At 39.8% G+C, this 24,765-nt stretch overlaps 1 protein-coding gene across 1 annotated transcript in view; it reads left to right on the top strand.

Annotated features, from left to right (window-relative positions):
- Positions 1-21,659, top strand: part of erbb4b (erb-b2 receptor tyrosine kinase 4b) — a 240,689-nt gene extending 219,030 nt beyond the window's left edge. The window contains exons 21-28 of the mRNA XM_028393608.1: positions 11,817-11,972; positions 13,597-13,672; positions 14,211-14,357; positions 16,295-16,392; positions 16,884-17,054; positions 19,741-19,984; positions 20,601-20,729; positions 20,804-21,659. Of these exons, the coding sequence (XP_028249409.1) occupies positions 11,817-11,972; positions 13,597-13,672; positions 14,211-14,357; positions 16,295-16,392; positions 16,884-17,054; positions 19,741-19,984; positions 20,601-20,729; positions 20,804-21,489 (1,707 nt within the window). The 3' untranslated portion in view covers positions 21,490-21,659. The remainder of the gene's footprint in view (positions 1-11,816; positions 11,973-13,596; positions 13,673-14,210; positions 14,358-16,294; positions 16,393-16,883; positions 17,055-19,740; positions 19,985-20,600; positions 20,730-20,803) is intronic.
- Positions 21,660-24,765: the final 3,106 nt, after the last annotated feature.

Raw genomic sequence — 24,765 nt, 5'->3', positions numbered from 1 at the left:
TAGACCACAGCACAGCCCTTGAAGGCTGTATCAGCAATTGTTAAATAATACGGTCTAGTCAGACTTCCTGTTTCTCATGATGCACTGCTCTTGTCGCCTAGCAACCTGCAGTTGATATTTTTGTTCCATTCAGCCACTTGAATCCTGGCACCGCTGAAGTAGCCACTAGCACCTGCACCCAGTTCACAGTCATCCACTTCACTACAGGTCTGCTGGAAATATTGTCCTCTTGACCCGCTTGTCTCTTCCTAAAGTTTTTGGTTTTCAGTTTTTGGAGCCACAAGTTTATAATTTTTACCTTCGCTTACTAGCTAGCAAATCAAATTCAGGCTTGGCTGAGAATTTCTCTGGTGAATTGACTTTCTAAGATGATTTTTTGTGTATTCAGCAAGAACCATGTACCAAATACTTTGGACAGATTCCATCTACACATTGATTAACTGTGTCACACATCAAGCTGCTATTGCTATACAATCATTACTCTGAACTGTCAGTTTTTGTGCCAGACATTGAAAAACCATACAGGACTCATTTTTCACTGCAATTAAAAGTACTGCACTTTAGAGATAGAGAGAAGCCGAACGTGTCGATTGTGCAGGATCTAACATTTACACAGGCATACGTCATGACAAAAAAAAAAGTAGCATGTAGAATAAAATAGAACTGTTCACATTTTTATTACTTGTACAAACCACTTTTTTTAAAACTAATACCACAGCAGAACAGCTGTGGAAAAAGACACAGAATGAAGTGCTTTTGATAAAATGGACAAATAAAAAAACAATTAAATAAAATTAATTAATTAAATAAATGTGATTATTTTTTTCCTCACATTTGACACATCCCCTAGCTGTAAAGAATGGGATAATTTAAGTCATCAAAAAAAAACATTTAAAAGATGTCAGAGGTTTTTATGCTTTGAAATTAAACACAAGCACTTTTGCACCTATAAAGATGCATCAGCATGTACGTGGGATTAGGTGAGCCCATACAATTATAATAACGATATAAGGTGAAGGGAAAGTGAGAGATTTCATTCCGTTAGCCAAAATGGCTGCTCTACTTGAGAGGTTAGGAACACATAGTTCTTTTATTGTTCTTCTTGAAACCCCTTCTTTTGAGAGTTTGTTACACACTATCTTCATCCTATTGTATATATTTTTTGTTTGCCCTTACTTTTTATTGCCACTTGTTTTATTGTACAGTATATATTTTTATTTTTATATTGCTTGGACCTGTCAGAAGGCTTTAACTCTACTTTAACTCTACTTCCTTTATTTTGACTTGTTATATTTGACTAATTCAATTCTATTGTGTTCTTGCTGCTGCTGCTTTAACATAACAATTCCCCCTGCTGGGTCAATAAAGTATATCTATCTATGTATCTATCTAAATACTGTTTTTGTGCTACTCCGCCTACCCCTTCAGTTGTGTGAGGGCTTTTTACTGCATACTTTATCAGCATTGTGGTATGACTCATGACTCTTACACAAATATACTGCGTATATTTATGTACATCTGCAAGTGCCTCTGCCCAAGACACATACACAAAAAGCTAATGATGTAATGCTAAAATATTGATATAAATGCATGACATGTTATACTCTAGTAGAGACCTTTCTCTCAAATATATACCCACCACTTGCAGTTAGATCTACTGAGATATTTGTGCTTTAAGGAAAAATGTTCCTTTATGCCAATAACAATAGCATTGGGAGATGTTGTTAATTGCAAGTTACTTTGCTCGTTTTGTTACTGAGGCATAATTTTATCTTGTGCGCTCAGGGAGTGTGTAGCGTAGAAAAAAAAATATTCCGGCAAATGCACCATCTGTATTCATTATTACAGCTATAACCGTGCTATTCTGATAAAGCTTTAGCAGATATTTGGTTGGGATCTCAGCTTTGATTAGCGTGCTGAGTTCCCCTCTGTTGTGATTTACTGTTTGGGCAAATTACAGGCTACTGTAATTGAAGAGGACACAAATTAAGTGCCACAAACTTGATTATGTGCTTGCAGCTCTTTGGCTGGTGATGGAGGCTGACCCATCATCATCTGCTTCTTTATGAAGCTTTACGAATGGACATTTTATGCTCATTGACAAAACACAGAGAGTCAAAGTGAAAAAAAAAGAAAAAGAGCAAGACGGAGAGGGATAGTAACAAATTACACCATGCCAAATACATTAACATATCCATCTGGTGTCTCATTCTTCCCCTACTCTCGCTCACCCCATTGGCCCCTGTTGCCCCCATCACCGGGCTCGAGCGGGCTTGTCCAGGAGAAGGTCATGTTGTTGGCGTATGTTATGAATCTGCCACCTGATCCCAAAGATGCCTGTAGGGACCTGGCACACCGGCAGGCTGGCAGGGTGGCAGCGGTGTCTCTGTAGCGGTAAAAGTGACAGAAAGCAAGGCTGGATGGTGCAAACTGGGTCACACATGCCCACACATTCACACAAAATAATGCCTTTCTGTATCGCTGGCTTTTTTTATTCTCTCCTTTAACTGGCATTTGTGAATTGTTTAGAACAGTAACCAGCACTTAACCTGTCCTTTGAGATAAGTGACCAGACAAAATAATTTATTCAATATGAAAGTTGACTGTTGGCGTGCATGCCTGTGTGTGCCTGTGTGTGTGTTTGTGTGTGTGTGCCTGTGTGCCTGTGTGTGTGTGTGTGTGTGTGTGTGTGTGTGTGCCTGTGTGTGTGTGTGTGTGCCTGTGTGTGTGGGTGTGTGTTTTGGGGGTGGGGTTGAGGACGGTCTGTCTTAAATGTGTTATTCTGCACCTTCTCCTAACCTTATCTAAACACTGTCAGTTTGTAGATGTTAAAGATATGCTGTCATCGCCATGGCAACCACTAAGCCTTCACCCATCTTTCCAGTTGATATGACATGCTGAAAGCACTTTAGGCTTCTATAATTGTAAAACTAAAAACGTTAAGAAAATTAAAAACATGAATCAGGAAAATGAGAACATATCCATATGCACATGATACTATTCTGTTTTACTACCATTAATTATTGATTAAATATAGGCCCATTTCTCACATATTGGCACAATTTTGCATTGTCCTGCATATCTGCTTTATATACAGTATGCTATATTTACTTTTTCTGCATGACTGCACTATCAGTCTTTATTTTTCTGTCTCTGCCTGTGCATTCCTCTCTGTCCCTCCTTCTGTGGGTGGTGAGGTCAAAAGACACCCTTCATACATTCATTCATAAGATCCAGCTGCATAAAGAGCTTCAAAAATATTAGCTCAACACCAGCTCTCTCTTTCAAAGATGGATTCTTTTCTCTCACTCACTGTTTGTTTGTTACACTTGTGTGAATATATTCCACTAATTCAAAACAAAGGAGGAGAAACTGTCACTCCTTATAGGTAAAATGCATATTGAATTTTTATTTGACCTATACAAAAAAAGACCTCTAACCTACCATTTATACTCCGACTTCTCTTGCTTTTAATCTATTTTTATCTATTTATGTCAACAAATATTACTCCTCTATCAGTTTATTGGCTGGACTTTAGCTTTAATTGCTCATTTGTAGGCAGCTGATGGAAATTCTTTGGCAGTAGAAAAGTGAAGTCAGCCCTGCTCGGCTGCCACTTACAGTGAAGAGGTTGAATCCCATTTAGAGTGATGGCTGCTTGACAGCTCTTCAGCAGCAGAAGTACCCTCCCTTTCCACCACAGAATCACATCGTCAGATCCCAACCATCTCAGTTACCAAGATCACAAAATGATCCGAGCCCTCTGATGTTTACACACTCTGTAATGTTAGCAGCAGAAGGTGATCCTGCAGGAACATGTAATAGTGATCAGCTGCAGCCAGTGGTTTCCATCAGAGAATCTTACGTTGTTGTGAAAACAAAAAACAATTCCAACAACATTTCCACACACTCCACGTGTTTCCAACAGTAGACCTTCTACTAGTGGAAGAGAAAATCAGAGGAAGAGAAATCGTATTTGCGTCCAGCTATATTGTAGCACTACACAGTAAATATTCACAAATGTTACAAGTCATCACAGAGGGCAGGGCTTTGAATCTATCAGTCATTTGAGCTGTCAATCACACATGCACTCTGTGTCGTATGAATGAGCACAATGAATAAAAAATTTGAGCTAGCTCTCCTGGGTTTAGAGTAAAAACTGTTGAATTAAATGACCAGATTATTAATACAATGAATGTGCCTGTAATTCTGTTGCATAGAGAACACCCTTTTTTTACCACAAACATAAAAGTTAAATACTATGTTAATTAGTTAAGTTTGATGGGAATATATTTAAAATAGACTTCATCCATAATAATTTGACAAAATCTGTTGCATGACATAATTTCTAAATGTTTACCCCCCATAAATAACCCAATAAATCAAGTTAGTTAGACATTTATTTATTTATATATATATAAAATTATTTATTTATGAGATTCTGAGTGGGGGGTTGAGCGAGATACTTATGTTCTCATCTTTTATGATAACAGCGCACTATTCTCTGCTTCAGCCTGAGCACAGGTCAGAAATTAGCTACAACAGGTTAAACACTAAAGCCTTTAACTTGACTTCAGCTGGCATTTGAATCTCTTCTCTAACCCCTTTTTTATTAGACAGCAGCAATAGAAAGAGACGGGAGACCTAATTCCACAAAGAGATTCAGGCCAGTTTGTTGCATCCGTGAATGCTTTACACACAACTGAAGAGTGTCTGAGCATACTAATATAATACGTATGAGTGTGTAATAATTCTACACACAGCTCTGGAATGCAAGAAACATGATCATCATCATTGCTGAAAAAAAGCTGGGAATACAGATCTGAGTGATGCACTTAGAATACAAAAAAATACTCTTTTTCACTTGCATTTCTAGAATTTGTTTGGGTTTAAAGATATCGTTCTCTTATGGCTGATAGCGTGGGATATTATCTGTCTTTCTTTTTAATTTAAAATTTATCTCATACTTTTACTATCTGATTTCATATTACGGCAGATCAGTTGCTGTTGTGTGCAGGTGTGTGTGTGTGTATTTGTGTTCACGTAAGACGGAGAAACCCCTCCTCTATGCTGTAAGTAGGATAGAGAGAAAAAAAAGAATTCACTGTTCATCAGAGAGAATAAATGTATACAGACAAGGTTTCCCTTCACAAACTGCAAACCCATTCTGAGCACACACAAATTGTTCTTATTCAAGCTGCCCCCTAATGTCATTTTCTAAATTCATTCTGACATGGGAGCTCAAAATGAAATGAAAGCCTACCGCTTTCATCATTATTGTCATATTATCTCCCCCCCCCCCACCTTTTTTCTTTTTTCCTCTCTCAGTTTCTCTCCTCCACGTTGATCTGATTCGTTTCACCTCATTCCTTAAACAGTGATTCACCATCTTCCATGCCCACCGGGATCTTTTTATATCCAAACCATATACATTAAACATGTGCTGCATCAAGCAGATGCTGTGCTGATGTCACAAGCCTCCAATAAAAACTGCACCGTTACACCCAATATGACAACATAAAATAGACAGTCACTAAACATCCTGTGCCCTCCAGAAATACTTGTATGCCTGTTAAAATGAGCCAAAAGAAGAACAATTAAAAGAGAGGAAAAAAGAACAATGCACAGAGGAGTCATGCTCTCTTCCTGCTGAATAGTCAGTGTTGTCATTGTAATCATGGCTTTTTTTGGTGTTGTGTACTTTGTGATATGCTGTACGAACACTGTTACCCTCAACATTTGTCAAATAAGACAAGGGTATATATAATTCTGTTGCACTAGCATGGATGGATGACATTAACAGCCAGTGTCTTCTGTCAGCACAGAGCTGGAGTCCTTGGCTTTGGATTTAGAAACAAGTAAAAACACCTAGGTCACTTATTAACATGTGGTGTAATTTCAATTTAAAACCAAGCCACACACACACACACACGCACACACTGTACCTGTGATGTAGTCTGCTGCCACTTAGGTGGGTTATTATTTAATTTTATATCATTTTGAGGGTCAAACACTCAGCGCTCCTGTGGATGTTTCTGAATGGTTGGTTATGTCTTTGGGCTTTTTAGCTACAGGATATTTGCAGCAATTATAGCAACTATTTAAATTTGGCTGTAGCACCGTGTCGATGTTCAGTAATAGCCTGCAGCTGAGTTTTTTTTTTTTTTGCCTTTCCTGGAGAATTTGGAATTATTTCAATGCCCTGTATACAGTGGGGAAAAAAAGTATTTAGTCAGCCACCAATTGTGCAAGTTCTCCTATTTAAAAAGATGAGAGAGCCCTGTAATTTTCATCACAGGTATACCTCAACTATGAGAGACAAAATGAGAAACAAAAATCCAGAAAATCACATTGTAGGATTTTTAAAGAATTTATTTGCAAATTATGGTGGAAAATAAGTATTTGGTCAATAACAAAATGTCATCTCAATACTTTGTTATATACCCTTTGTTGGCAATGACAGAGGTCAAACGTTTTCTGTAAGTCTTCACAAGGTTTTCACACACTTTTGCTGGTATTTTGGCCCATTCCTCCATGCAGATCTCCTCTAGAGCAGTAATGTTTTGGGGCTGACGCTGGGTAACACGGACTTTCAACTCCCTCCAAAGATTTTCTATGGGGTTGAGATCTGGAGACTGGCTAGGCCACTCCAGGACCTTGAAATGCTTCTTACGAAGCCACTCCTTTGTTGCCCGGGCGGTGTGTTTGGGATCATTGTCATGTTGAAAGACCCAGCCACGTTTCATCTTCAATGCCCTTGCTGATGGAAGGAGGTTTTCACTCAAAATCTCACGATACATGGCCCCATTCATTCTTTCATTTACACGGATCAGTCGTCCAGGTCCCTTTGCAGAAAAACAGCCCCAAAGCATGATGTTTCCACCCCCATGCTTCACAGTAGGTATGGTGTTCTTCGGATGCAACTCAGCATTCTTTCTCCTCCAAACACGACAAGTTGAGTTTTTACCAAAAAGTTCTATTTTGGTTTCATCTGACCATATGACATTCTCCCAATCCTCTTCTGGATCATCCAAATGCTCTCTAGCAAACTTCAAACGGGCCTGGATATGTACTGGTTTAAGCAGGGGGACACGTCTGGCACTGCAGGATTTGAGTCCCTGGCGGCGCCGTGTGTTACTGATGGTAGCTTTTGTTACTTTGGTCCCAGCTCTCCGGAGGTCATTCACTAGGTCCCCCCGTGTGGTTCTGGGATTTTTGCTCACAGTTCTGGTGATCATTTTGACCCCACGGGGTGAGATCTTGCGTGGAGCCCCAGATCGAGGGAGATTATCAGTGGTCTTGTATGTCTTCCATTTTCTAATAATTGCTCCCACAGTTGATTTCTTCACACCAAGCTGCTTACCTATTGCAGATTCAGTCTTCCCAGCCTGGTGCAGGTCTACAATTTTGTTTCTGGTGTCCTTTGACAGCTCTTTGGTCTAGGCCATAGTGGAGTTTGGAGTGTGACTGTTTGAGGTTGTGGACAGGTGTCTTTTATACTGATAACGACTCCAAACAGATGCCATTAATACAGGTAACGAGTGGAGGACAGAGGAGCCTCTTAAAGAAAAAGTTACAGGTCTGTGAGAGCCAGAAATCTTGCTTGTTTGTAGGTGACCAAATACTTCTTTTACTGAGGAATTTACCAATTAATTCATTAAAAATCCTACAATGTGATTTTCTACATTTTCTTTTCTTATTTTGTCTCTCATAGTTCAGGTATACATATGATGAAAATTACAGGCCTCTCTCATCTTTTTAAGTGGGAGAACTTGCACAATTGGTGGCAGAATAAATACTTTTTTTCCCCACTGTATGAACAAAATGATCGAGTATAAAGGTGTGGATGATCCATTTTCTCACACTCAATCTCCTAAATGAGGAACAATCCCATTCAAAGAGCTGCAGTTTGTCATGAAAATAGTAAGGATGGTTTAGGACAATATTTTTCACAGTGTCATACTTCAAACAACAGACTGTCTATCTATCTATCTATCTATCTATCTATCTATCTATCTATCTATCTATCTATCTATCTATCTATCTATCTATCTATCTATCTATCTATCTATCTATCTATCTATCTATCTATCTATCTAGAGACCAACTCATCAACTAAACCTGGTTTATGTTAAAACTTTTGGTTTCAATTATCACCTAAGATAAGATAAGATAAAACTTTATTAATCCTGAAGAAAATTCTTGCAACAAGCAACATGCTATGTAAATATTTTGCTTTGCTTAAATAAAATTGTAAAAGTTCAACTGATAAATCACAGTATTTGTAATACAGTGTTATGATGAGGTGATCATAGACAGCGTACAGTGAAATACAACAATAAACCCACAGTAAGAAGCGTCACTTCTACACTGCTACAGTAGGCAGTCACCTCACACACACACACACACAAACCCTAAAGAAAGGGAACACACCAGAGCTTTACAGAGCCTCTGCTGGATGTTCAGTCTCATTAAAAATGTTTCCTCATGAATAACATTATTCAGGATAAACCCCATGATTATGGATTTCTGTGTGTGTGTGTATCTGCTGGGTGTTTATATGTGTTGACAGCTTCCTCTTGTGTGCCTCCGCATGTGTGTGTCTATCCTGCCAGAGTAAACAACAGTGGGAAGTGCCAGTCGGTGAAAAATGGGCACCACCTCACCTCGGTGTCTTTCCATTGATTTAATCTCCAGCCCTTTGCCACTCGCCGACAAATCTGTCTTCGCAAAAACACATCTGAGGACAGTACCGTCCACTTGGGTTTTGTTTGCATGGCTCTGCGGAATAGGCACAAATAACCGGGGGGTGGGGGGGGGGCATCAGCATATGATCCAAGGGAGTAGTAATTCTCTGGAGTGTTGAGAGGGTTCTGTATATAATACCTCTATGACTGCTTATATGCTTTCTTTATGTTCCCTTATGACATTCTTATGACTGCTGGTGTAAACACTTGTTGCTATGGGAGGCTTCCCCATGAATTATATAGTACCTGTGAATTTGTTCACACACCGTTTACACCGTTATGAGTTGATATGCCATTAAAATGATTTTGTAATCATTTTTTAAGGTTAAAAAATACATCTCTTTATTAAAACCATTTTATGATGCCTCCACGCCGGTGGTAGCTTTGGCCAGCGGCTGGACGAGTCCCTCTCTATCAGTCTTTAGACATAAAGAAAGACATTTTGTCATTTTAACAATAACCTACAATGGCATTTTATAAAAAGGTCAAGTGTCAACTTCACGGTGTTAACATAATGTTCTAGGTCATGTTCAAGGTATACAAACCTGTAGTTCTGATTATAAAATAAGAAAAGCATTATTTGTGCTCAGGTTTTTGTAACATACTGCTACCGATTGTATATTTCCTGAAAACCTTTTGTTGGTGACTCAAAGCCTTGAATTTCCTGCTTCCAGCTATTCTACAGATTTTCCTCCCTGGCTTGTTTCCCCATGTAAAAATCTCCGTGTGCTAGGGTTTAGGGCATAGGCCTGATCCCCACTGATTGGAAAGCAGCCCTCGTCTGGAGGTGCGATCATAACAGAGTCTGTCTGAAGCCCGTGGATTTTCTCTGGTGGCAAGCTTACCTGAAATGCAGCTTCCTCTGCTGCCACCCCAGCCTGCCTTTCGCTTCTAGGTTTGCTGCAATTACAAACCTCTGGCAGTGAGTTGCACTCGTCATGTCCACATGGGAGGGCAGTGAATGCGAGCAACCGGGTAGAAAAAGGGGGAAAAAAAAAGTTTGTTCCTTTTGCATGTCTGCAGCCACTTCCTGCTCTCCACACACACACACACACAATCTCAATCTCATTGTGCTGGCAAATTAAAATTCACAGGTTGCCAAGCCATCCATTCTCCCTCCACTGCTTAATTGTCTCGAAAATTGAGGAGATTACTGGGCGCGATTTATGTACAAATAAGAATCTGTCAGAAACCTGGCAGTGTGTACCATGACACACACACATACACACACATGCTGTTCAGTTGTTTGGCAGCCATAGGAGGTGGCCAGCACGGGTTAGCTTAGGTCCATTACAGTTCAGCACTTTCTGCTGCAGTTTGTGTAATGTATGCCTGTATCAGTGCTCTAGAGAGGAGAAGGAAGTCACATGAAGCACCATACTCAGCACAGTGTGTTTTCAGTTTGATCAACATCTTTTTTTTTCTTTTTTTTTTTGCACTGCAGCCAATCCTGATTATTCAAACAGTATGTGAAATCTCGACCTATCAACACAGAAGCTAAGAAACATGGCAGAGAAGTTTGTTGCAGATGGAAGGATCTTACATTATTTAACACTGTTTAAGGTGTATTGACCCTGTGCATGTCAATACACTTCCCTTCAAATCCTTTATAAAATGTAAGATTTGAAGTTGAACTGGCCTGTTTATGCAAAGAGCAGCTGCTTACATGCTTCTTGAATCAGGTGTGAGTTACAGGCTGGCAGCTTCAGGTTTATGGAATATCTCAATCTGAAGTACATTATGCAAATTATATACTGTAAACTATGCATGACAATAGCATGTGCTGTTTCACTAGAATCTTTTTTCTCTAGCAGCTCAACATTGAGTCTTAGTCATGTGTGCGGGTGTATCTCCGTGTGGGCTGCAGGTGCAGGTGCTGTATGTAAATGTGCAGGTGAAACCACATGTTCTCCGCTGAGGGGGAGCCAAATGAGGCAGTGTGATTATAGCCTTAGCGATGTACCAATGTAATCTCACCTCTTAGACTGCTGTAGCTCAACCCCACCTGTCTGCAGCCCTCCTCCTTCTCCTCCTCTTCCTCCACCATCCACTCCTCTTTTCATTCCTGCCCATTCCAGCTAAATCCAATTTGTTATGGTTTCAAATCAGGCCTCGTTTTTCTGTCTGCTCGCCACTTCAAACAAAGTGGATTCTGTTATTGCTCGTTCAATTTAAAAATAGTCCCCCGCCCTCCCTTTATTTTTTTTTTCTCTTCAGCTCCTACTCTTGCACAAGTGATGCCCAGTAGACGGTGTAGACTTTGGATGTGTAACACAAGTCTGAAAAAAAGTCTTTTGTAGCCTGAGGATATTGTTGTGTCAGACTGAACGTACCTGTCTGCATGTGTGATGATTCACTTATCAATAGATTCACAGCTGTGTTAGTGTGGCTCGATAGTGGTGAGCAGTGTATGTTATATATATATATATACATATATATATATATATACATATATATATATATATGTATGAATGTGTCTAATTATTCATTCAGTGCCATCTGTGCTTGACTTTTAAAGGGTTTCTGATGGGGATCAGGTTTTATCATATTGAGAATAAATGTAAACACCTAGAATAAGAAGGTCTGATAATCATCATTAATTAAAATAGAGACAGAGAAGAAGAGTACCATTGTGGTCTCTTAATTGTTCAATAAACGTATTGAAGAAAATGTTGTTACCCTGGCGTCTTTCACCCCTGTGGGTCTCCTTCCTAATTGAAAACCTGCCTCTGGGTTGATGCTTACGGATGCTGCTTTTATTGCACCGCTAAGCATTTGGCAGTTACGAGGGCTTTTCCACAGTCTAGTTGTTGATTGATGGGAATTATAACCATAAAAATAACAATGCGGTAGTGATGATGATCACACAAATAATTAGAAAAACTCTAATGTGGACTTGATGGTTGGTGGTGATGATAGAGATGAAGACAGATGGTGATGTTAAACAGGAGTCAGACTTGCCATGTGTGTGTGCTGCAGGTTACCTCAGAGCACTTTTTACGCCCGCTGATGTGAGTCGCATCTAAATTAACTTAATGGAAAATTACAAATAATGTCTGTGTGTTTCAGGGCATGATGTATCTGGAGGAGAGAAGGCTGGTCCACAGGGACTTGGCAGCTCGAAATGTTCTGGTCAAGTCTCCAAACCACATCAAGATCACTGACTTTGGCCTGGCCCGTCTGCTGGATGTGAATGAGAAGGAATACAATGCAGATGGAGGAAAGGTAATCCATGCTATCAGCAGCTACACTATGTAACTATTTCTTCGCTAAGTGCATTAAAATCTTCTGTCTTAGAGGTTAAATAGCACGTAGCTACAACAGTAGGCGCTTTTCAGCTTTAGCTTTAACCTCACTCCAATTTCAGACAATTTATTTTAGTGTCTGTCTGAAATAAAAACAAGGCACAATTCCTGAATATATTATTAAATCATCAAATATTATTATCTGTGAAAAGCAGGGACCTTTGGTTGCTTGGTTGCTTGCTTGTTTGCAACATTCTTTCAAAATTTCACTCAACTTTCTGAACTAAAACTTTTTCTTAGCAGTGTTATTTAAAAGCAGCATGATCCCCACATACTCTACATTGACTGTTAGTATGAGTGTGAAGGGTTGTTTGTCTATCTCTGTGTTTAGCCCTGGGGTGGACTGGCAACCTGTCCAGGGTGTACCCCACCTCTCACCCATTGACAGCCGGAAGAGGCTCCACCCCCCCACCCCTTCCATGACCCTGTACATGACAAGCAGGTCCAGTAAATGGATGGATGAATGATCCATATACAAATTAGATTCTACTTCCAGATATAGTGATTTAGAAAAATGTTCTGGCGAGACAGTGAATAAAATGTGGACATGCTCTTCCTTTTAAAAATCTCGGTTTATTTTTACCAGTCATTTAATGAATGCTTTTTTGAGTGACTGATTGTAAGAGATCGTGAGAGTATCTCGTGTCAATAAGGTATTCATTTTAGTAGCAGCAGTGTTACTAAAGCACCATTGTGAGTGCTTTTTGTATGATCATTTCATCTTGCAAAGAGCAGACCCTGTTTATGACCATGTGTATTTGCTCATTATCTGTTGTTTGATGTTTCTGCTTTTGCAGATTATTAAATTACTATTTTGGATCGTGTCATTGACAGGCTATAAAAGACAACCATAAATATTAACATTAATGAGCGTTTCATATCCTGAGGGAGGAACTTAGCCCGCCACAGAGGACAGTTTCAGCAGAGCAAAATGCCATTCTGCTCTATTGGACCGTTTTATTTACCTTTGGGGTGGAGAGATTTCAAAACCCTGTAAACGTAGTAAACAAATACGTCCTTGGCTCTCTCTGTACACAGGTTTCTGACCTCTTCTAATCTTTGTTTATCCTTTGTCTCTTTGGTATTTTGTTTTTAAACCCTCTTTTCTCAAGAAAATCCCATTTTCATCCCCTCTCACTCCTCTTCCCATGTGTGTCCATCATGCTTTATGTCAACGATGAGGCGTGTGCTATTATCCCCTCAGCTAAGTGAAAGACAGGCACTCTAACCTTCGACACCCTCCTCCTCTCAACCTCCATTACTGTAATCAATAGAATTGGCCTTCAAATCTAATCACAGTGTTAAGCTGCATCCCAGACTGCCCTGTGTTCAGCCTCACCTTGTGTGTGTGTGTGTGTGTGTGTGTGTGACTTCTCCTTCATCAAACCTTTTTTTCTTGTATTCTTACATCTTGTCCCCAGTGTGGTGGAAGCCAAAACCATCGCATGACTCAAATTCTGGGTGAACCTAATTTCTGCTGTGATTTTATTATGTTATGTTATGTTTGGTAATAATAATATGAATGTTTTTCTTCCATCTGGAAGATGCCTATCAAATGGATGGCACTGGAGTGTATCCATTACAGGAAGTTTACTCATCAGAGTGACGTCTGGAGTTACGGTAAGCCTTTTAATATCATTTCCATCAAGAATTTATATTGACAGACTGACATTGCCAAAAAATTATAATAATACATAACAGTGTAATGAGACAGAGATCCATTTCCCTTGTGGCTCTCAGTGACCTGAAGCTGTTACAGCTCCATCTTATTGTGTGCATTTATTCTCCTTGCCATTTATTAGCTGATTAACGCTAACGTGATTAGCAACAAAGAGTGCTGAAAGTTCACACTGGAGGACTTTCAGGGCTGTGATTAATTCCTCTCCTACACTCATCTTCTGTCTGCCGTTAAGCTGTTTTCTCTTATTTTGACCTTCTATTGTGAATCCTTTGTTTTGTTCCTTTGTCTTTTCTGTACTCCTCTTGATCTCTCGTGGTTTTTTTTGTCCTCATCACTTTTTTACGTTCATTTTTGCTTGGCTTTTTTTTGGTCCTTGTTAATTTTCCTCTTTCACATTTCCCTTCATCTTGATTTGTCTGTGCTTTCTCTTCTGGCTCTTCTTCACTGATGTCTCTTCTTACTCCTCCTTCTTTGTAGGTGTAACCATCTGGGAGTTGATGACCTTTGGAGGGAAGCCATATGATGGGATATCCACCAGAGATATCCCAGATCTGCTAGAGAAAGGGGAGCGTCTTCCTCAGCCGCCCATCTGCACTATTGATGTCTACATGGTCATGGTGAAATGTAAGTAGGACCCAAGGGAAAGCAAAAAATACCTTTTAATAATAATTCACGCACATTTTACAAATCTTGTCTGCGCATTTAAGCATTTCATTTAACACCAGACGGCGGTCTTACCCATGCATGCATGTATGTAAGCCACAGGTGGTTCTGAGTCCACATGGTGAACTGTTCCGGATTCTGCAGCAACCCTTAATTTAAGCAACTGTGGTGACATTCTAAATTTCTCTGTCCCAGTTCTGTCACAACATCATTATTTTGAGAATTGCAAGCTTTCCAGATAGATTCTGTTATTTTGTGTAATATCTTCTAGTAATTTGCCTGTTGGCATATTGATCTGTTGTGTCTGAAGGTTTGGACCAGATTCAGACAGCCTCTCTAGCAAGAGAGAAATTTCAAATAACTGCACGTTAAAATGTCTGTCAGCCCTACTGCTGTCAGATCTACTGCAGAGTAGAAATATAGCACCTAATTTCCAATGTTGTGCCAGTCTTATGCATTTCAAACACTAGTAAAGCAAATGAATATGAATTTCAGTTGGTTTATGTTTCTGTTTGTTTTTAACAGAAAAAAAGATGATGTGCATATATTAGCTCATGTCCCATGTCGGACCATTATTTTTCAGACACTGGTTACTTGTCTCTATCTAATCTACAAGGCAAACCCAGGCCGTGTGTTACACACATGAAATATTTCAGTGATGACAGCAGTAAAACTTTTGCAGATGGACTGATTTTTCTGACCGGCTGTGAGGAAACAACCTCTTTATTGGTCGGTCATTGCTGTCACGCTGTCAGGCTCTGAGGTCACAGGTGGCACTGTAACCTCTGGCTGTTACTGCCAGGACAAAGACTCAGTGCCAGCGTCACCCCGGCCTTGTCCTGTGCTCTCCAAGCTGCAGCCTCTGGTCATCACTGTCACCTTGGCTTTTTACCGTCGCCCTGAATCTCTGCCAACCTGGCAACCAGACACGCACTCAGCAGGGAGAGGTCACTGTCACCTGCCTGTAACCTGCCTTCTTTTTGCACATATTGTAATCAGCTACACATACATGTGCTTCCTCATATTCATTTGATTTTACTACTGTTTATTCAGCTCTAAGATGAAAAACAAACACTTTTAAATGTAAGATCTCTTGTACGGCGAACTGCGTGCTTCAACAGCCACATCTCTCTCTTTCAAGCTCTGTGTGGTATTTCCCTGGATACCTACAGGCTCTGCTCAAGGCCAGATCACATGTTTGCTTTGGCATTGTACCCATGTATTCACAGGGAAATTGGCAGAAGAGTACATTGCTCCATATGGCCACTTTAGTAATGAAACAGTATTTATCTTTAAATTGGAAGAAGCAAATAAAACAGAGAACCCACAATGTAACTAATCTGTAGTTAGATATAAAGGCAAACACAACATATGTGATATTATTAGTATCCATTTTACTCTTTTATAATTAACATTGGCACAAATTAGTGTGCAGATTTGGTGAGATTGTAAAAAGGTTGTATTGGTGCTGTAGTACTAACCTTCTTGACCCGTTTTAGTCATACAGACCTTTTTATGTTGACATATTCCCACTATACAATATAAGCTACCGGTAGTCAAATTATTATCAAAGCTTTCATGCAAATGACATTGAAAAGAACATGTTATGCATATTTGACCCAATCTTGCGTAGGCAGAATCCATCACCACCAAAGTGTAAGGTCTATAGAACTGCACCGACTGATCATCACAGACACACACAAAGCATACTGCCCCCCCCTCCCACCACACACTTATACATGCAGAGTTCACAGAAATAATTTGAACTTGACGTAGAAACAGCAGAGGATGTTTTCTTGAGGGGTTAAATTTAAAGTCAAGAGCTATTGGAAAAAAAAAACATACATGCACAGGGTTTATATACATAAGCATTTAATACCAATATTTTTTTTTGCTAGGCTGGATGATTGATGCAGACAGTCGACCCAAATTTAAGGAGCTGGCAGCAGAGTTCACTCGGATGGCTCGCGATCCACAAAGATACCTGGTCATTCAGGTGGGTTTCCAGTGAAAGGGACAGTTTAACTGCCCCGCCAAACAGATTTTTTTATGTGTCCTGCAGTGCTAGTTATCATCTACAATGTTTTGATGCGATGTGTTGTTGGTATTGATATCTAGCTTCTGTCTTCTCTGAGCAACAATATACACACAATCCTGGCTCAGGTACTCCTCATAAGAACTATACTATATATATACTATATAAGAACTATATCACTGCACAGATGGTACAGTGCATACACCTGTGACAACAGGATTGTGGTGTAAACATCAATGCCATCCTTCTCTGTTGATTATTTGTTGGCCATTGTCTCCAAAATTTGGCAACTTGCAGCAAGGTGAAATGTCAAATATTGTATACTTGGTGTTTTTTGTTCCAAGTCTAATATTTATAAAATGAGTTGTGAAATGTAAAAACTGCAAATGTCTTTGTTACATGAGTACGGTGTTAACATACACCTCAGACTGAAATCATCAGCCTTTTCTCAGGGTGATGATCGCATGAAGTTGCCCAGCCCCAATGACAGCAAGTTCTTCCAGAGCCTCTTAGATGAGGAGGAACTGGAGGACCTTATGGACGCTGAGGAGTACCTGGTACCCCACTCCTACAACATTCCACCACTGGCGTACACTCCTCGCACACGCATGGACCCCAACAAGGTATTTTCTTTCTGCAATCTGTGATTATCACGAGGCAAAGGGCAGAAGTTCATCTTATTTGGCTCTTGGCTACGATGCTTTATACACATCAATATGAATATACAGTAAAATATTATTTGTGTATATTTTCTGTAGTATCTGAAATGGTGTTTCAGTTCCTCATCTTGTTGTTAGGAACCTTTTTTACACTGACTGAAAAGTGTACCAGTTGACCTACAGTTCAGTTTATCTCTGATGTGACCACATGCCACATCCCTGCCAGATTTAATTTCTTATTTTGTGAACTTGATATTCATAATCCTTCCAAACAAAGATGCTATCAAAGCAGGTTTTTAAGCAGTCAACAAACTGTCAAGTGTATTGTTCGCCTCTGCATTGTTGAAGATTTTTCCAGCACAAGTGAAATTGAAGTTAAATTGTTTTAATAATTTATGATCCAGCACTCAGATCCTGTCAGAATAAAAGCATCGATTGCTTCAAGTGTGATTGTAGGACACCAAAGTATAAAAAAGGGGGCAAGTACTAAAAGACCTAAAACCTCTACCTTTGTTTTCCAGTCCCGTTTTTATGTCAGTGAGTGCTGTGTATTGTTTCTTCAAGTCCTTGAAATATTTTATAAGCTCAGAATGATATTATTATATTTGTTTCATTGCAGTAATTATATTTTAGTTGCCTCTATTTTAATTTGACATGAGCTTCTGATTGCCATTTCTTATTACCAGTGAAGCAGCAGGGCGACTGGCACTGAACCATGAAAAATGAGACAATATAAAGTCAAATTAGTCATTCAGATCATTCAGATGGCCTCTAAAGTGATGCGGGAATGAGTTTTCTCAGCATGTACTGCAGGACTCTCCTGTTAAAGCACAAAAGATTGAAGTTTTAAAACTGCACTCACGCAGCTTTCTCCGTTTCACTTTCATCCTTCATCCTCTGTCTGTTTTCCTTCGTCTTATACTCCATTGTAGAACTATGGTAATTGCCTTCTACAGCCAGATCTCCGCAGTTCTTCGACTGTTCAAATGTTCTTTCTTTTGGACTCACATCTATCACGAAACCAGTCACACAGCCAGAATTCAGCCATTTTGTATTCTAATATCCCCCTGTGTTTGTGTCAGGATAGAAATGCCTACTGAATGCCAATGAGAGACATGTCTCCAACTCTCTCTGGTGCATTTCTGAGGGTGAAAGATTATTTATTTGCATAATATTTGAAAAAATTACTCTGCACTGTTTTGGGTCTTTGTTATTAGTTTGGATGCTGAATTAATGTGATTCATTACAGTTACATTCATCTACATAAATCATGTCGATGATTGTAATGAACCAAATCACTGTAGACAACAAAATATTTACACATACATACAACTGCATGGTGATAACTACGGGAACTTCTGACATGATATTAATATACTTTGAGGAACCTTTGACTAAAGGACTTGTTCTGTTTTTTAATCCTGTGGTGTCAGTGTTTAAACAGTTTCATAATTGACCTTTATGTACAGAGTGTGATGGTACTCTGAATTAGAATATTAAGACAAGATAAAAACATGATGAGTCAAGATTTAGTAGATATATACTGTAAGTACAGTATAATGAGAATGCAGCATGATCTCTGGAGCCTCTCAGACTTACAGTCAGTGCACTGTATGAGAAAATGAGACCTCAAGTGATACCTGAGTGATGAAAAGGATACAAAACAATGATTCTGTCTTTTTACAAGTGTCATTCTCCAGTTGTATGCCTTAATAAATAAATAAATAAAATAAATAAATGAATCTGGGTGTGGCACACTCAAGAAAAAAAGTCTTAGTAAAAAAGAAACCTCAAAATTCTGAGTTAATTGTTGATATAACTATGTCTTTCTCCTCAGATATGAGTCAGAAATTTAAGATAATGTCAGATTCTTTGGATTCACAACCTGCACCATCACTCACAGTCCAAAAAAAAGGAATATAAGGCCTCTTTTCCATTTTGTCAACAAGGAAAAATAAGTGCAACGAGGAAAATAGTGGATTTCCTGTCTTCTTGGTATGCTTGCAGACTTCTCAGACACAGTGAAAGGGAAACTAAGTAAGGAAATGTAAGACGGGAAACAAACCTCTTGCTGGAGAAATGAGGGAACAAAGATAAATCAGAGTAAAGCTCCCACTGAGGCTCTGAAAAACACTTTTTTGTTATAACCGCAGACACAAATGCACACAGCAGGGCAGGGCTGATATGGCTACTTAAGACTTGCTGCATGGAGCCTTTTAATTAAAATCCTTTTAATTAAATTGTCCTTGGCAGTCATGCTGTCATATCATTGTTTGGCACTGCTGTTTGTCTCCCCTGCCTGTCATAGTTGAAAATTACACAGGAACAATGGTACAAAGTACTTGAATTGTCAGTTTTATAATTCACAATATTTTGCACCATCACCTTGTGTTTGTTCTATTCATTTGTTTCTTGTACTTTTATGCTTAACCTGCACTTTTACAATGAAAAAAAGACAGGATTACATTTTTTGTCACTTGACAACAAAGGTGAACCTTAATACTCCCTAGAGAAGAATTAAAAAACCTTTGACATAACTCTTCTTGCTTGTATTTATCTCATGGGGTTTGTTTGGGCAAATTGAAATTTAGCCTCTTGTCCCAGCAGTGCTTTCCTAACTAAAACCTTTCTCTCTTCTTTTTCTTTTCAGAACCAGTATGGCTGCCAGGATCCCAGTTTCAGCATGGAGGACATGCTGGCCACCCTCCCCAGAGTGATGTCAGTTCCACCTGTATCCGGGGGCTGCCACCCTCCACAGGACCTCGCTTCAGGGGGGCAAATTGTTGGCGGATTTGCCCGTGGCAACCAGGATGACCCTCGCTGCAACGGCACTCTGAGGAAACAGGCATCGCCGAGGTCAAGCACCCTCGGGGTTGGCTCAGTTCTCATCGCAGGTAACAACAGAATGTTGTCCAGGAGCAGCAGTCACAACTGACTGTTAACAGACAAACAGTAAAAACCAGCATGGTTCCCTGAATTCTCTTTGCATTGGGATACTTTGTTTTGTCATATGCGGTACTGAATAGAACACACATAACAAGAGAACTGCAACACCTGTGTGTAAATGAGATAATTTCTCTTTTTAAAATGTGATGACTGAAGGCCTTTGTGATGCCTTTGTGAATTAGTCTATGTTTCTCGTACAGAGTAACTCTTTGTCATTTCTTTATGTACTTCAGCAAGTGTTAAAAATATGTGTATCTACTTATTGTGCATTCATTGTAAGATGATTGTGCACGGAAGTAATTTAAAAGGATAGAAGGGCGCAATATCACTAATGCAGCTATTTGCCATCTATCTATTGTCAGAATATAAAGAGCAACTCAGGTCACCAAAACCTACAAACCCCTGAAGCGTACTTGACTATAGCTCTGCCTCAGAGTGCCGTCACAAACAAACCTGATACAGGGCACACATATGGGAGATTCTGCCCCTCTGTATCAGGGTTGTGTAATTTAAGGTTTTAAAGGTCCATTTTTTAAGCTACGTTTCTGTCTTTTGGTCCCTCAGGAGGAGCGGAGGACAGCAGTGGACAGCGTTACAGTGCTGATCCAACCGGTCTTTTAGCAGAACGAGGAGCAAAAGGAGATAAGGACCAGGATCCCTACATGACTGCCATGAGAGAAAAGAAAAACACAGGTTGCTTCGTCGGTTTTCATACCTCATATTAATTGTTTGCATAGTATTAACAAATCCTTTCTTTTTATTTCCAGATTACTTAAACCCGATAGAGGAGAACCCCTTCGTTACACGTCGTAGGAATGGTGACGCCCACACAGTGATTGATGGAGCGAGCTGCCACACCTCCGCTGCTGCTGCTGCCGCCGCCGCTAGTGCTGCAGCTGCCCAATGCCAGTCTGTACACGGTGATGACGAGTATGTTAATGAGCCACTGTACCTAAACACCTTCCTCAATCCCGGGGACAAGAATGGATTGGCAGGCGCAGTCTCCATCTCGGGCCCCACGACCTCTGCTGCACAATCAATACTGCAGTCGACAGTCAACCCATCTGCATCGGGCCACACTGTTTCCTCCACTGGATATGTGGTACCCCCCGGTCACCTCCCCCACCCATCGTATCCATCGCACACCCTCCATCCAGGGCATTCAGGACACGCTCTGCACTCAGGCATCACAACCAGCACCATCATGTTTGATAAGAAAGGCAAGAAAGCCACTTTTGACAATCCTGAATACTGGCAGCACAGTCTCCCTCCCAAGTCCTCACTGCACAACCCTGAGTACCTGCAGGACTGCAGCACACGCTTCTTCTACCGGCAGAATGGACGCATTCGCCCTGCTGTGGCTGAAAACCAGGAATATTTGTCCGAGGCTGCTATGAAAGCCGGCAATGTATTGCCACCCCCTCCATACAGACAGAGGAACACTGTGGTTTAGTGACCCACCTGTAGCACACTGGAGGGATGAGTTAGAGGGAAATGGGTGGAGGTGAATGGACATTAAATAGTCCTCTCTTTTCCATGCAGTACTTCTCAACCGGGAATCACCTGCACCTTTCCTGAACACTTCTCTGTCATGTCTGATTGAAAATCATGTATTCTTACACACAAAAAAATCATGACAGGACTACAATAACAGTTACAAACAGCCTCATTCGGCACAGGTTTATTAACTTCATCCTTAGATGCGAAACCATAAAGAAAGCAGACATCTCTTTGCAGTCGGTCCTGTCCTGGAGAAAACTGTCCTGCCACTTTTAGCACCAGAAATGTGTATAAACAACACAATCAATCTGAGGAAGAGAGACATTTAATAGGAGGAAAGAAGGAAGAAACTGAGGTTAGCCCAAAGAGGATTATTCATGACCTTACATGCTTTTCTTTGTACGTCCATATTTACTCTTCACCTTGTCTTAGTGGAACATTTTTCCCCCCAGCTAGATGTGCACATTGTGATATCCATTAATTGTGCAGTCAGTCAAATGACACATGCACACGGAGTTGTGTCGTGACTTACCAGCAAACCCTGCAGTCATGCTGAAAAGCCCAGATGTGGCTTGCATGCCTGCACATGTAGGCTTCTTTGACTTCCCTGTGCCAGCAATGGAATCCACCACACAGCTGATTTCATACCCAAAACATGTAAACATGCCTGTGGGCTCGATACATTTATTCATACATAAGTATACAACCAGACAGATAAGCTGGCTGCCACTTGAAATGTATTCGCAGGTAGTAGCTCAATTGACCTTGTGCTAGAAGAAAGAGCGTGCTGACGATGGCAGCCAGAAAAAGGGTCGACAGGAAAGAAAATGTCAACACAGCTGTGGTGTCATCCAGGTATCACCTGGTTGAAAGCATTTGGAAGGTTATTGGCATGATTTCTCAGTTTTGTGTATTGCTCCTCACTGTTGTCAGAAGATCCAGCAAACTGTCCAGTTCACTTCATATCACTGTAAGCAGCATTGTGACCGACATACATAATGGTATCTGCAGTACAAGACATGATGTTTCAGTAGAAGCGGTGCCTTGGGTGGACACTCCTTTTACCAGGGACTTGTGGATAAAGGGGGGTTTAAGATTTATATCATAGGTTTTGTTCTTTCTTCTTATTCATCAGGGATCTGTTTACTCTGTCTTACACTGTATTTGACTAATGAAGGATAGGAAAATCAACAAAAGAGCACTGTGGAGATGGCAAAGGGGCTAACTTTGCAGAGCTGTAAATAAGCCAATTACATGTCATTACCAGATAGACATGATCTTGAAGAAAGGGTGCGTGGACTGAGCTCCGTCTGGAAAGGTTTTTAAAGTACATCTAGACAAATATAACTGATTTTTTTGTGCATCAGAAAATTAACTTTAGTCACGACTTACTCTGTCTCTGAGGGTTTACCGTGGAACAGAGAGAGAAAATGGGATACTTTCTTCTGTATTGTTGTTTGACATTAATGGTGAGACACTGCTGAATCTACTGATAGCTAGCTTTCTGTACTAGTACACTACTGCCAGATGCCACATTAAACTCTGATGGAACATCTGTCATAAAATGACTTTGAAGGCTAATTTAGGCAGGAGTTGATAATTTAATAGCACTTAATGCTCTTGCACAGCTAAATGACTGTGCTGTTATTCTCATTTTATGCAGCATTTCATGCATTTTGTATGTATGTATGTTTTTTTTAAACAGTGACACAACAGAAGCATTGCCATTCATGATCCTTAATGAGCTGGGCTGGACATGGTGATAATAAGCATAACAAAGTTTTAAATGTTCAGTACCCAGGTAGCTATCACTTTCATGTATTCTTTTTTTTTTCTTCTCTTGTGGACACTTCTGGCATTGCTCATTCTTGTTGTTTGCTTAGGTATTTAATTCACTGGGTAAAAGATGTACTCAAGGCATATAATATTGTGCTTTGATAAAGCTGCTGTATGCACAAGAAACAGCTAAAAACACAAGAATGCTGAAGTCAGAATATTAAAAATGTAATAATGCACCTCAGTTGCATCGTTCAATAGACAGACAAAGTCCTACCTTTTCTAATGGAACATAATATATTTGGAATTAATATGTATGGTGGTCAAGTGACAAATGGAGGTTTCACCATGATTTACACATATGTGTGTCAATTTAACATGTACATTGGTGCATGGCACGGCAGTTTAAAGGTATGGCCTTCTTAAAGGAGCTTATGTGTTTCGATTTCAGTATCCTACTGGACTCAGTAAATTCAGTTACCCATGTTAATATAGTCATTCCACTACCAGAAGGATTTTATATTTACTGTGGTTAGGTAGAAAAAATATGTGCATATGGATGATAACAGCATTTGCAATAGGCTGACAAAAATACAATGCATCCCTAATTTACAGTCTCATATTTGAAGGTATGTTCACTTGACACACATTGTGTAATTCATGTGGAATGAACCACTGTTTACTTTATGGGTTTTCCCAAAATATCATCCCAATGTGGTCCACTGGACGAAGCATTATACATATACTTCTCATTCTTAAACTCTTCTTTTCAAGTCTACTAACATCTCACCTGTAATTATTAAATCTCAAGCCAAAACAGAGATTACCTGGATTAACTTATTCTTTATTGATATCGCAATAAAACTCTAAACGTACTCTAATACCAGATTGAATCCATGTTCACCCTGATTCATAGGTGATCATGTCATTAAAGGCTTAATAATCCCTGTGCGCTTTTCACTGCTGACACACTGTACAATACACAGGAACTGTTACACAACATTGTGCCTCTTTATTTAAAGATTCAGATGAGCCGCGATGGGGATTTACTGTCATGAACACAGATGTTACCGTGGCGCAGTGTTTTCTCCACCTCTCAGGTTTTATGGGGAATAATAATCATCCAGTCGAGCCGCAGCTGAGACACAAGTTGCCACCTCATAAAGGGACATTAGACCTATAGAAATAAAAAGCATAATGGAAGATGGATTAGTGCCATAATTACCACACTGGATGCACACATAAAATGTGCAGCTCAACAGAAATGTGAATTTTTATAGAGAATTTTACTGTGTTGAGTATCACTTTGGCTTTCTTCTGTTGAGCTTAATTATTACCTGTACTTGATCTGCTGTCTTACACTCTTACACTTTCTGAAATTGTGATTGTTTTACTGGTTCCAGATATACTAGTTTGAATTTACACTTATGTGCACATGCTTTGTGAAAAATAG

This window comes from Parambassis ranga, chromosome 21 (assembly GCF_900634625.1).
Source record: "Parambassis ranga chromosome 21, fParRan2.1, whole genome shotgun sequence".
Classification (NCBI taxonomy): Eukaryota; Metazoa; Chordata; class Actinopteri; family Ambassidae; genus Parambassis; species Parambassis ranga.
This window is presented reverse-complemented; position numbering and strand designations above follow the sequence as displayed.